General features: G+C 38.4%; 1 protein-coding gene across 2 annotated transcripts; it reads left to right on the top strand.

Moving 5' to 3' along the window:
• The first annotated feature begins 4,418 nt into the window (after positions 1-4,418).
• LOC138224049 (B-type lectin plumieribetin-like) lies at positions 4,419-10,411 on the top strand. 2 transcript variants are annotated; one of them, XM_069180321.1, is made up of 4 exons: positions 4,419-4,541; positions 5,836-5,919; positions 8,347-8,440; positions 10,022-10,411. In XM_069180321.1, the coding sequence occupies exons 1-4, from the start codon at positions 4,519-4,521 to the stop codon at positions 10,301-10,303; spliced, it is 483 nt and encodes a 160-aa protein (XP_069036422.1). In that variant the 5' UTR covers positions 4,419-4,518; the 3' UTR covers positions 10,304-10,411. The 2 variants fall into 2 exon arrangements, with proteins under 2 accessions (XP_069036422.1, XP_069036423.1); XM_069180322.1 differs by lacking the exon at positions 5,836-5,919.
• Positions 10,412-13,212: the final 2,801 nt, after the last annotated feature.

Raw genomic sequence — 13,212 nt, 5'->3', positions numbered from 1 at the left:
TTTTCTCTCAACCAAACCTCTGAGCAACATTCAAACACCCACATATAAAAAACTAAAAAATATTTGATTAAAATAAAATCAGTCAGCAGACAGTAACAAAACAAGCTATTCATCCTTGGATGAGGAACAGAGTGCAAATTGTTAGAAATGAACTCAACGAACTTTAAGTAGCAGACAGAATAAGGGGATGTGTCAGTTTAGACTAAAGGAGGAAGTGGCTACTAAGATGTGTTTTTGCAATCCTTGGTGGTTATAAAGATAAGCTCATCAGTAAAACTGGCAGTGATCTTTCTCACCCTGCTGTACTGAGCCTTGACTTCAGTACTAAAATAAGAACTAATCTCTTCTTCTCTGTAGCCTGGACTCTGTTACTTTCCTGACCTCCTGAAGAGGGGTGACCTCACCTGTCCACCTTCAGAGGAGACTCCATGATCATCTCCTCTGCTCTTCAGGGATAAAGGGTAACAACCCATCCTCTAAGCAACCAGACACTAAAAGTGATTATTTAGAATTTTTCAGTGTAGTCTTTAGCAATTAAAAGAAAATTGTACTCATTTGGACCTCTGTCCCCTCTTTTAAACCCAGAGAAGATTGTTGTTTAATCATTTTAACATGGTAAAGCATACTAAAGAGTTCATTTTAATTTCATCCCAATAATTTATCTTACAATATTTACAAATTCAAGGAATTAAATCAATCTATCTAGAAGACAGAACACTGAAAGCAGATTGGATTTAGATATATAAGATTTTAAAGTTTATAGATAGAGTCAATCTAAATAATTATTTCACACTTAGTAGTAAAACAAGGACAGGGTACAAAATTGTTAACTACAAGGGAATTAATCTAGGACACAGGAAAGGAAGCACTTTTTTACACCAAATTAGTGGGCACCTGGAGCAGGGTTCCCAGTCAGATGTTTGAGGACCATGAATTATTTCAGGGACTTTGTCCTTGAAACCATAAGAATGTGTTGTTTACCTTCACTAAAATCTTATATTTGATAAACTGAGCTTTTCACATTAATAAGACTTTTTGCTTCTTTTTTCATCTAATAAAAAAGTGATTAAATTATTATTTTCTGCTAGTTTGTTATGCCCAGTGCCTCATAATTTGTGTACTATTGTAACATTCTCTTCCTTGTTACTGATTAGAAAGGGAATGCAAGATAAGGCCTAAAGTCAGTAGCTCAAGGTTTGTTTTCTGTAAACCAAGTTGTTTTTAACCTTTGTACCTTTTTATATGTGTTTCACAAAACACTCTGATAACTGAGTGCAGAATATTATACCTGCCATGTATGTCTTCAGAAAAGGTTTTTCTCAGAAGCCAATTAATCTGCCAGTATGTCTTTGGACTGTGGGAGAAAACTGGAGGACCTGAAAGAAACTCATGCAAATACAGGTGTAACAGATCCCCTTGATAGTAGCACTGCCAGGGGATCTGCACATACTGTAAAACCAACTTACCCAAACCCAACTGGGGAGATCAAAGATCAAAGAGCCACCTCAATGTTACGCTCCCTTGCCTTCCTTGTACCTGTCCTTCTATTGCACGTTTAATTCCCTGTCAAAATTCCTGTAGCAGTGGAAGTTCCTCACCAGGTTGTTTCTATTTGGATGCTCCTTATCCAAAAAAGTGCCTGGTGTCTCCAATAACACCACACTCATTCTAATACCACGGTCATTCAAGTCCCATCTGGACAGTTCCAGATAACTCAGATGACATTTTGTACATCCGGCAACCTTATTTACTGCATCTCTCGCAGAAAATGCCCAGCTACTGTATCTACACTGGGGAAACAGGAAGGAGAGTAGGTGGCTGCTTCAGAGAACATGTCAGGGCTCTGAGGATGAAAGATTTCTCCAAGCCCATAGTTTCTCATTTTAACCTCTAATGGCCATGATCATACTGATCTCTCCATCTGTGTTCTCAAAGAAGGGTTTCTTAACTCCTATTGCAGAAAGACATCCGAAATCAAAATTATCCTTAAATTAGAATCACACCTTCCTCTTCCTCTCAATGATGGACTCATTTCCTTCTTATTATCTCTATTCATTTGCAGGTTTTGACTTTACACCTCTCTTCACCTCTCTTGACTTTGCACCACCTGAGTGTCATCTCTGCTTCTCTCCTGCTCCTGCCTCCTCTCCACTCCCGGCTCTTGTTCTCCCATGCTCTATCAGCTGCTGACTTTCCTCTCTTTCTCACATCTGAAGAAGGCTCCACAGACAAAACGTTGTGTCTCTTTTCTTCTTTTTTCAGCAAGGAATAAACTTATACTTGTTCCTTTGCAGCCTATGCATGCTGACACAGCTACCTACTTGAACAAACTCCACACAGACAGCACTCTAGGCTAAGAACTGAACCCAGGCTCCAAATGGCATGCAAAAGGCCAGCACTGTAGGAACTGTAAGAAATTGCACAGCTTGACAGTTGTGATTTAATTGACTTAATAATGCGCTTGCACCATATGTAATGCTTTGTATATAGACCAGTATATACTGTAAGTGTATAAGTTTCGATTTTGTTTTGTCTGACCACAAAACCTTTTGTCATAAGATTGCAGCATCACATTTATCTTTTCTTGTAAATTCAATGCCGGATTCTTAATTTCCTTACAAAACCCCTTGGTGGAGTGACCCTGTTTTATACTAAACTTTCAAAGTTGCCTTTGGTCTCAGGGTGGTACAGTAGGTCACAGATGCAGTGGGTTGGATGCTGATTATCTTCTAATTCTTTTTTTAAATGCATCCTTCTCTTTTTAACGTTTTTTCTCTTTAACAGTGCTGAAGTGTTATCTGATTAGTGTGGTTTTGAATAAGCTATCAACTGACCACATATTTAAAGAAATGACTGCTCCAGAAACTAAGAAAGAGGAACAAAGAAGAACAAAAAACACAAAAAGCCCCTTTCATAGCCTCTTCCTCCTCAGTGTGTATATATAGTAATGCTTCCACCTTGGTATTTTATTACACCACCTGCAGTTTTACCTGTAAGTACTCTCTGTGTATTTATGTGTACTGTATGTGTGAGTATTTTCTTCTGTGTTGTGATCCATGCAATGTTCTTAATTGATCAGTTGAATGCTAGTGAACAGATGCCAATACAGTCGCATCCATACACTCCATAGTAGAGCTGTACAGTATAACTATGAGGTCAACAAGACAGCAGGAAGTAAATTCCTTCTTCTTCTCCTTTGTCATACTTTAGATTAGTACTGTTTCCAAAGACTCAGATGCTCTGAAATGAGCAGATGTTGACAATTTAAATTCATTAATAGCAGCAAAGAATTCGACATTATAAAATAGTTTGGCAAAACAATGTTGGACTACATATTGAAAAGTCTGAAAAAAAGTTTGCTTTTTAAAACTACATTTTAACCAGTTTTCATGTTGCTTTATAATTGACTTCAATTTTATACAACATTTTAACACAGAATAAGGTTTATTTTGTTGTATGTTGGAATAATGCTCAATTACTGTTATTAATCTATTCAAACATCTATTTAAAACACAAATATCTACACAGGCAAAAAGCATTCTTACAAGGTTGCTATTACAAATCTATTAATGGGTAAATATCAAGTTTAAATTTTAAATTTAAATTAGCACAATTATATTGAATATATACAGTATGATACACATAGCCATATATTGTAATGATATAGCCAGCGAGTACAGTACCCTGCAACTCAAATCTGGCAGCCCACTGAAGCTCAGCAGGTGTGAACCTCGCCAGTACCTGAATGGGAGACCCCTGGGAAAGCTAGGGTTGCTGCTGGAAGAGGTGTTAGTGGGACCAGTAGGGAGTGCTCACCTTGCAGTCTGTATGGGTTTTAATGTCCCCGTATAGTGACGGGGACACTAAACTGTAAAAAGGATGCCTTCCTATAGATGAGTGTAAAATTGAGGTCTTGACTCTCTGTGGTCATTAAAAATCCCAGGTTATAGTTGATGTGGGGTGAGCATACTGGCACCCTTTGGCTGCCGTTGCATCATCCAGGTGGGGGCTACACATTGGTGGTGGTGGAGGGGAGTCCCCATTACCCGTATGTGGTCAGAATGTTTATTGTTACTTTTGGTTTGTTTTCAACCAGAAGTTATAATTTTTTAACATCATTGAAGGTACAGTAGCAATAGCAATCCATAAGGCTGGAGTTCTGAATATCAGAGATGATCATTCTCATACTCTGACATTTGTCAAATGCTCACTGAGTTCTACAGTTTTATGGGAAAGAAAAACTAGAATAGAAAATCAAGTAGTTTTTCATGTGAAGCATCTGAGAAATAGGACTCTTACTTCTGCATCGGCCAGACTAAATGCAGCTATCTAATATGTCTAATACTGTATATGATTAAGAGAATGTTTGTAAGGTCATGTCATGTCATTTACTAAACTGCTTTTTAACACACGGTGTCTTGAGAAGCCAGAGCCTACCTGGCAAGCAACGAGTGCAAGGCAGGGTACACCCTTGACAGGGCGCCAGTCCATCACAGGGCAAGTGCAAACCCATCATACATGGAGACAATTTGGAGGCCACGGTAAGGGCTGAGGGGGAAATTTGGCCTGGACACTGGAATAACCCTCTACACTTCTCGAGAAATGTCCAGGGATCTTTAATGACTAATGAGAGTCAGGACCTCGGTTTAACGTCTCATCCAAAAGACGGTGTTTGTAAGGTAAAAGGTAAATATTTATTATAATTAAAGTGAGAACAATACGAAGGAACAAGTAAAGGTTTATTCCATGCTGAAAAGAGAAGAAAAGAAACACAACGTTTCAGCTGTGGAGCCTTCTACTTGACACCCGAAGAAGGCTCCACAACGGAAACGTTGTTTCTTTTATTCTCTTCTTAGCATGGAATAAACTTTTACTTGTTAAATTAAAATCACCCTACATCGGCTGTAGATGAGGTGCTTCATTCACTTTCAATATCTTATATTTAAAGTGAAAAAGAAAAATGCAGTATAGTGTAAGTGTGACAGGCCATCAGCTAGTGTATCTTTAAGAACCCACAGCTGCAAGGACTTTGATGATGACCAACAGCTTATCTTACTCCTGTAATAGGGCCTGTGCCCTGCTTCTTGTGTAGTTCATGGAGAGAGAGAGAAGGAAAATCACCTCTCTGTAGTGCTATGGCAGTAGAGGATTCTTCCATCCAACCACAATTGCAGCATGAGTGGACTGTGAGTGCAGTGTGTGTGTGTGTGTGTGTGTGTGTGTGTGTGTGTCCTTCTGGCATATGCAGGGGTGTGGCAGTGGGTCTAGGCAGGTGCAGTATGTATGAGAAGTGTGTTGTGTGCAGCTGCAGTGCCTGAGATGTTGGCTGTCTATGAAAGCCATGGAGGCAGTAAAATACGGCCTGAAGGAGTCCACGCTGTCCGTAGAGGCTGTGGGAGAGAGCTGGATGTCTGCAGGCCATTGCTAGCAAAGCCTGAGCTTCTTGACAGAAAGGTGCCTTGTCAAAACGTCCTGTTATATGTGGAAGTCCATGATTTCCTTAATCTCGACAAGGACCCAACGACCCATTGATGCATAAACACAGATCAAAACACAATAGAGTGTCATCTTCTTTCATCAAGAATAATGCTGATGATCATGTCCACAAAGCCCGGCTTCAATTTCCAGTTGCAATTCAAATTGTCATTCCAATGATGCTAAGATTAATTTGTCTTTTTCTGCGATTTGCCCTATGAAGAGAGTTCTTCCTTGCAACTCAACTATTAATACTCCATTCACTCATATGAATTTGAATTTGCCATTTCTTTTTGTATGCTGAAGATGGCAGCTTGTATGTTCATGTATGAATCTTTCTTCCTTCCTCTGATGGCACAGAAACAAGATGATTCCGAAGATGGCTGCACTGCTGCTGTTCCTTTTGATCATGACTGTGGTACGAGTGTCAGCAAAATGTAGTCGGTAAATAAATTCTATTACAAAACCTTTATTAGAATTATATAAACAATAATAAATTATACAAATACTATACTTCAGAAAACTACATCTTTTCTGATCAAAATAACTTAAATAAAAAGTATTTTTAAGATCAGAAACAGTGGTAAAGATAAGCATAAGGATTTTGACAGTAAAGAGAAATATAATTTTAGCAGTGTACTACTGACAACGGAATTTCAGATAAACGTGAGACAAAAAATGACATTTTGTCATTTCTGGATATTTGCATATGTGTATATGAAGTAGCTTGAGTAGGTAGCCGTGTCAGCATGCATAAGCTGCAAAGGAAGTAAAGGTTTATTCCATACTGAAAAGAGAAGAAAGACAACGTTTCAGCTGTGGAGCCTTCTTCGGGTGCGAGAAGGAGAGGAAAGTCAGAAGCTGATAGAGCATGGGAGAACAAAAGCTGGGAGTGGAGAGGAGGCAGCAGCAGAGATGATACTCAGATGGTGTAGTCAAAACCTGCAAATGAACAGAGAGGATTAGAAGGAAACAGGTCTGTCATAGAGAGAAGGAAGAAGGTGTGATCCTAGTTTCAGGATAATTTTGGTTTCAGATGTTTTTGCAACAGGAGTCCCAAAACTGCTTTTTGAGAAAGCGAATGCAGAACTGTGGACTAGGAGAAATGGTTGTTATGTCAACACATTGAACCACTTATAGTTCATACAGTAGTCAGCATGTCCCCTAAATTTGCACTTATGACTGGGCAGTCATTGAGTCTGGCCAACAGAACTCCTCCAGGCTCCAAGACATTGCAGGAGTCCCTTTTTAGAGGGACCTACACTGTCCACTGTTCAGTTATTCTTCTCCCAGAAGCTTTCAGCAAAGTCACTATCACTTCTCTTCAAATTAAATCCAACAGTCGGTCTTAGGAATTTTCCTGTTCTGGACTTCTTCTCAACTTCTCCAGGTCTCTCAATTACATAAATCACAACTTGGTTATTTTTGTAACCCTCACATACTTAGTACAGCATCAGTACTAATCACCTATCATGATAAAACACTGGAGCCTAATAAACTCAATACCTGAATATTCTACCTGAGTGATTGAGCTGCAAAACACTCTGCATCTTTCCCCTACTTATGATCTTCCCTCTACCCTGCACATCTGTCTGCTGATGTTAAAGCACAGGAGCCCATAGAATTTAACCTACCCTACTGCATCTCTCTGCCTTCACTTCTGACCACTGCTAGAACCTAGAAAAAAGATAAGCCACCTGTTACTTCTTGGCTGCTAATATACACAGCTCATTAATGCAGGGATATGGCCAATTACACACAGAGCCAATCATATCCTCCCTTAACCTCATGTGACCTCTCACTCCCACTGGATTCCAATAATCTAATCAGGCCAAGTGTGTCTCACTTTCTCTCTGATAGGTGGTTTGCGAACAAAGCCACTTTTCCCAAACTTACATATACATTTAGTCAGGTTATCATAATCTTTATTAAAGCTTTAGTGAAGATCTAATAACTTTTTAGGTACTGTACAATCACTATAGAACAGGGAGTGAATCAGTTTTTTTCTGATGTTACACTTAATTTAACTTCTGTAGCAAAGGGCCAAAATGTCAAAGAGAGATACTGTATGAATTGAAAAGATACACAATGATGTCTTTCAAGACATCTAAACTTTGGAAATTTATTGATTTAATACATACAATACATCATGTTTCATTAAGTCCCTTAATGAAACATGAATTATTGTATATATTATTGGTGCTTTAGTGGAATATTATCCATTACTATTTTGAAATACAGAGTGCTCAAAATAATATTTTTGATACAAAATAATTTACACTGTAGTATTTAAAAGGCAAAAAATAAAAGGTTCAGACTAAATTGGCTAAAGGAATTTAGAAAATTAACAGTTATAGAGGCATACAAGAAAATATTGGAAAAACCTGTTCAAGTCCACATCTACCTGTTTAAAATGTTACTGAAATAGTTTACTCTGGGATTCTCCAAATTGAGTGCCAAATGGAGGAGAGATGCATCATTCACTGCCGACACTACATACTGCAGCTGCAAGCAACCTGGTGGGCACAGAGGTCACCGTACTGCTGAGATGCAAGGGTCTGGGCCAGCAACCTCATCCTAATACTCAGCCATTCATAAGTCACTGTTCGGGGAGCGCCAGTCGCAATCAGCTAGTGATATGACCCAGGCTAAGACCAGTGACCATAGAATTATTCAAATCACAAGCTCGCTAGTTTAGGTGTTGAAAACAAAATGTGAATTGTAACCTTATCACATCTAATATTAGAAAATAAGAGAATAATGGGAGATTGGACAGGTAGGGCAAATTTAGAAATGGAGCATAAAAGCTTCTGAAGTGCATATCTTATTAAGAAAATTAAATTTAGCTGTATGTTAAATGATGTATTTCAGACATGTTATTTCGGATCAGCTAAGGAAAGGTGAACAGCTGAGGAAGGGAGAATATTTGCTTTCAATAAATGGCAATTTCAAAGCTGTATTTCAGGTAAGTGACTCCTTTTTCACAAATAAAATTAAACAAAAACATATATTACTTCAGGGTATGTATGATTTGTTATTAGCTTCTTTACGTACTTAAGAATCCTTCATTCCTGTACTTAGACTTAACACATTCACTAAGCCCGCATGAAATTGTCCAGAACATTTTAAGAAATTATCCGAAAACTAAGAAAAAGCTTCATGAGAACAAATAAACTATGGACTGTATCTAGGTTTGCCTGTTACTATTATTTGTTTCATAGCAAACATACTGTACTCAAACTAATATTGATTTTGCTTTATTTATAATGTAATATGTAGACCACAATAATATTGTATTAATGGCATGACATTTAAAACAAATTATGAAATTATGAAATCCATTGAGATTCAGTTGGATAACTTGCTCACTTCCAGTCTCTAGGTCTCTGGTCTAGATGACTAGAAGTACAAACATCTCTTATTCATTAGCTGCATTGTTAATCATGTGACTCATTAGCATACTCTACTATTACAAATTAGACCTCCCCTGGGCTGTAGAATTCATATGTATATTGTAGATATGATTTGATATATCAAAATAAGAACCTTCCTTATACAGTATATATGGATGTATTACCAGGTGGATATCTTGAAAAAGGAGTATTTCTGCACATAAGAGCACTGCCTCTATTCTTCATTTACCATCGCCATTTGCAGATCCCCATTATGTAATTTTTGTTTTTGAAGTAGAACAACTCTTCTACTTCAAAAAAGTATTAAAAGCCTGATCTCTAAAATGTGGCACCCAGTGTCTGCTTTCTTCATACTGGGGTAGAGAGATCGTGTGATGATGGCTTGAACCACTCAATTACTGAGACGATCTCCTACACCGGCTTCTAATTTCATTACAACACAGGGCTCTGTCTATTTGTACCTCACATGTTTTAGTATATGCGATCAACAATACCTCTGCTTCTTCTGTGCAGGTCTGACTAAAAACTTACCTGTAACTGCACTGAGGGTCGAACAGACTTCCATATCCATGACTGGAACATGTACTCCAAGTACATTGCATTGTACTTTTATCAGAATTCTAGAATTGTTTGCTCTTTTATTATTCATTATTTTGCTCCAGTACCAATATCATGAGAAAGTATTTCAGTGATGCAACTTTTTGACCCTGACACCATATTTACTGTTTTAGTGTACTTTTTACATATTGTACACAAAAAGATGACTTTAATCAAATATTAAGGGTAAGGTACTGTATGTTTTAACTTGCCAAACCCACCTAGTGACCTGGAATGTCACTTCATTGAAATAGGACAAGATTAATTCTCCTATGAAACTTTTAAATAAATGCATAATTACCAACAGGTTCACCATGGAGCCTTCTTTAGTTCATTTTCTTTTCCTTTTATTTACTTTTACATTTAGAATTAAGCTTTATTTCTTCCTTTGCGGCTCTGATACAGCTGATACACACTGATACAGCTCTCTAGTTTACATTGTATACTGTTGTTTGAACTTGTTTACTTTGGAATTATGTTTAAGGCTTACAACTGAGAAAACTGAAAACTTTTTGTTATTTTGTGAACTTTTCAAGGATGATGGTAACTTTGTGGTGTATGGCCCAAAACCAATCTGGGACAGTGACACTGCTGGGACATACAATGCTGATCATCTGATAATGCAGAACGACTCTAACCTGGTGGCCTACAAGACTGATGGAAAAGCCATGTGGGAGACCAACACCTACACTAGCATCGGCTTCAAAGACTGCATGCTTCAGCTGAGAAACGATGGCATCTTGATTGTTGCAAGAGACGGTTATGAAGTCTGGTCTTCTGCAACATCTCGGGGTCTCAAGTATGGAGTAAACTTTTAGCTGAGCACTGCCGCCAATTGACAACTCCATTAAATTGTTCTGTTTTAGCTTGTTCAATGTTCAAATAGGAAAGCATACAAAATAAAAATAAATATATATATACATGAAGCATTTTATGTTTCTGTTACTTGTGGTTTAATGTCTAGCTGGGACTCATTAAATCCTGGACAAGGGGGACTAACAGCACCTCTTACAATTCTGTATTTAAGGCTGCAGTTCTGTGTAGGGATGTCAGAAGGCTTCACAGTTCTAGGATAGTTCACAGTTCACAGCTTCACAGTTCTGGCCACACACGTCACCAGAAGTTTTCTTGCCTCGTTCATGGCAAACATGGTGCTGTGCATACCTGTAACAGGAGTCGGTCCTGACTCCCGTGAAGTGCGTAGTTTAGGACACTGTGCCGACGGTATAATCTGGAAGTGACTAGAGAAGAGCTACGGGGAAAATATGGTGAGTAATGGGAGGGATGGCGAACAGGGGGCGGTGCCGACAGTGATCCAGGTGCAAGGGGGGAGAGCAGACTAACAAGTCCAAAAACAGTCCAAAATCCAAAACCAGGTGATCCATCCAAGACAAGACGATTAAAATCCGTGGGAAGGGGGAACTCAATCAGGAACACAAAGGTTAAAAGGATAATGAGACCAGGCGCTCCGAGCCCCAGATTCGGCTGGTCAGGACACCATTTGGAAGCCTTTGCCTTCAAGCTGCGGACATACGGCGACTTGATGCTAGGTGGGCCTCGGGGCATAAGTCTTCCAATACTTCCGGAGCACCGGGTTTAAATAATACTGGTGAATCCAGGGACAGGTGTACATGATAATGAAACTAAAACACAAAAGGGTCGGAACGCCCTCTAGAATAGGGATGAGGATCGTGACAATACCTGGAAGTTTCATCTATTTTGTGATGCAAATTGGAGGTTTTAGAAGACGCTGTGTATTTTACTGTTATTACGGTTTGAAATGCACTCTTTCATGCTGATTTTTTGTAACCCCAAAATCTGAAAATAGCATTGCAGTTCCCCTTTAACTACTAACTACCAAACAGGCTAGATGGGCAAAATTGCCCACTTTCGTTTGGAACTGTTCTTATGATCAAAGTTCTCATAATAGTAGTGAAAAATTGGTTCATTTAGCAGATTTTCAGGTAATGAGATATTACCTTCAATGTCACCACTACTGTGAATGTTACATACAATGTAGGTAGAGGGGTTTATTTGCCAAATGTACATTGGTATTCTTATTCACACTGCTCTATCAGGACATGCAAAGTACAACAGACAAGACAGTACAACAGACAACACCACACAATGTAGACGGTACATTATAAAAGTGGTACATAATAAATAGTGATAGTACTATAAATATACAAATAATAAACAAACAGAGCAATAAATATGTAGTAGAAGTCAAAAGTGCAGAGTGCAGAGGTGTATTGGCTTCTGAAGCATTGCACAGTGAGCAGTAGGGTAGAAGCTGTTCTTCAGAAAAGTGCTTTATTGGTGCTGCATGGGAGAGAGCAGTTTGCGGTGAGGATAGTTGAGATCTGGAATGAGGGATTTTGGGGGTTTTATTGTTTGTGCACAGATAGCCTATTACCGCTTCTGTGTACATTTTGCAGAAAGGATTTTGGTATTTTTGTGATTCTGTGATCCATGTTCTCCTAACTGAGCTGTTTCAGGAATGAAGAAAGTTAGAGAGACATTAGCTTGGCACCTCTTACCTTCTGTTGTGTAGTTCCTGACTGAAAAAAAAAACACAAAAACTATCACTTGTGAAACTGTAGTCTTTAATTATTTAGATTACAAAAGCAGAAAAGAAAATGTGCACTCACATCAGTATTCCAGGACATTTATATTCTTTTTTTTTTCTCAGTAGAAGAAGCAAATGGGGAAAACAGCCCTATTGACATAAGTAACTGTTCTTATTTAGATGCTTTAAAGTATGATAATTAGAAACAGATTAAGCATATATTTTGAGTTTGATTTATTTTAGGGGAGGGGATAATTATAGCAACAGGAAATGTTGTCCTCTTAAGAAAACTTTATAGTGGACAGATCACTATGCACACATGAGTTTTTCTATTAGTGCGGGCATCATATGTGAAAATATCACATATGATGCCCGCACTAATAGATCATTGGCGTCTTGCTCTCTCTTCTAGGTTCAGAATGTTAAATTAATTGTTATGTTTTATATTACATTGTTTTTTTTTCAATATTTCTGTTGTTCTAATAGTGATCCTCACCTTTGTGTCCAATCAATGTTACGGTTTCCACATTAACAAAATGCTACATAACTTAAACAGACCCTATGCAGCACAGCAGAAGCCCTTAAAGGGCAAGACCCAAAACTACAGTCTGAACATACGTTTAAATGCAAAGGTTTAATAACAAACCCATGAGAAATAACACTATAACATTGTCTATAACACAGTCTAAGGTCAAGGATATCAGGTGAACAGGATATCAGGATTTACAAGTCCAAATACAAGTGTAAGACAAAACACCAAGTCCCTCCAAAACCACACTTCTGTGATCATGATATAACCCAAATATACAGTCCCATATCCCAAGACCAGCACTGCTCCTTATGAAGGTATCTGTCACCAGAAACCGGATACAATGGCCATTCCCACAGGGTAAACCAGGACCCGGAAAACCAGGAACTTTACAACCCAGGAACATGGAGAAGCATATATGAAGAAGTTTGGAACCAGGAATAACCGGGAGTCTATGCCGAAGATCCACAACCAGGAAACCGAAAGCTTAAATACTGAAGCAAGTCCGACTGTACTAGCTGACACCAGAGAAGTTACAAATCTGACAAAGCTGAGCCCCAAATACGGCGGAAATCAACCTTATATACAAGGAAGTGACCAGTAAACTGATTCTGATTGGCCAACGCATG

Source organism: Lepisosteus oculatus, chromosome 18 (genome assembly GCF_040954835.1).
Source record: "Lepisosteus oculatus isolate fLepOcu1 chromosome 18, fLepOcu1.hap2, whole genome shotgun sequence".
Classification (NCBI taxonomy): domain Eukaryota; kingdom Metazoa; phylum Chordata; class Actinopteri; order Semionotiformes; family Lepisosteidae; genus Lepisosteus; species Lepisosteus oculatus.
The sequence above is the reverse complement of the archived record's forward strand: the minus strand, read 5'-3'. Positions and strand labels throughout refer to the sequence as shown.

What these genes read in the sequence shown, in the direction of transcription:
- LOC138224049 (XM_069180321.1), top strand. Translation starts at nt 4,519, where the DNA reads ATGGAGACAATTTGGAGGCCACG. An exon ending in GAGACAATTTGGAGGCCACG is followed by an intron (nt 4,542 to 5,835) that starts GTAAGGGCTGAG and finishes CTGATGGCACAG; the next exon opens with AAACAAGATGATTCCGAAGA. An exon ending in GTGTCAGCAAAATGTAGTCG is followed by an intron (nt 5,920 to 8,346) that starts GTAAATAAATTC and finishes GATGTATTTCAG; the next exon opens with ACATGTTATTTCGGATCAGC.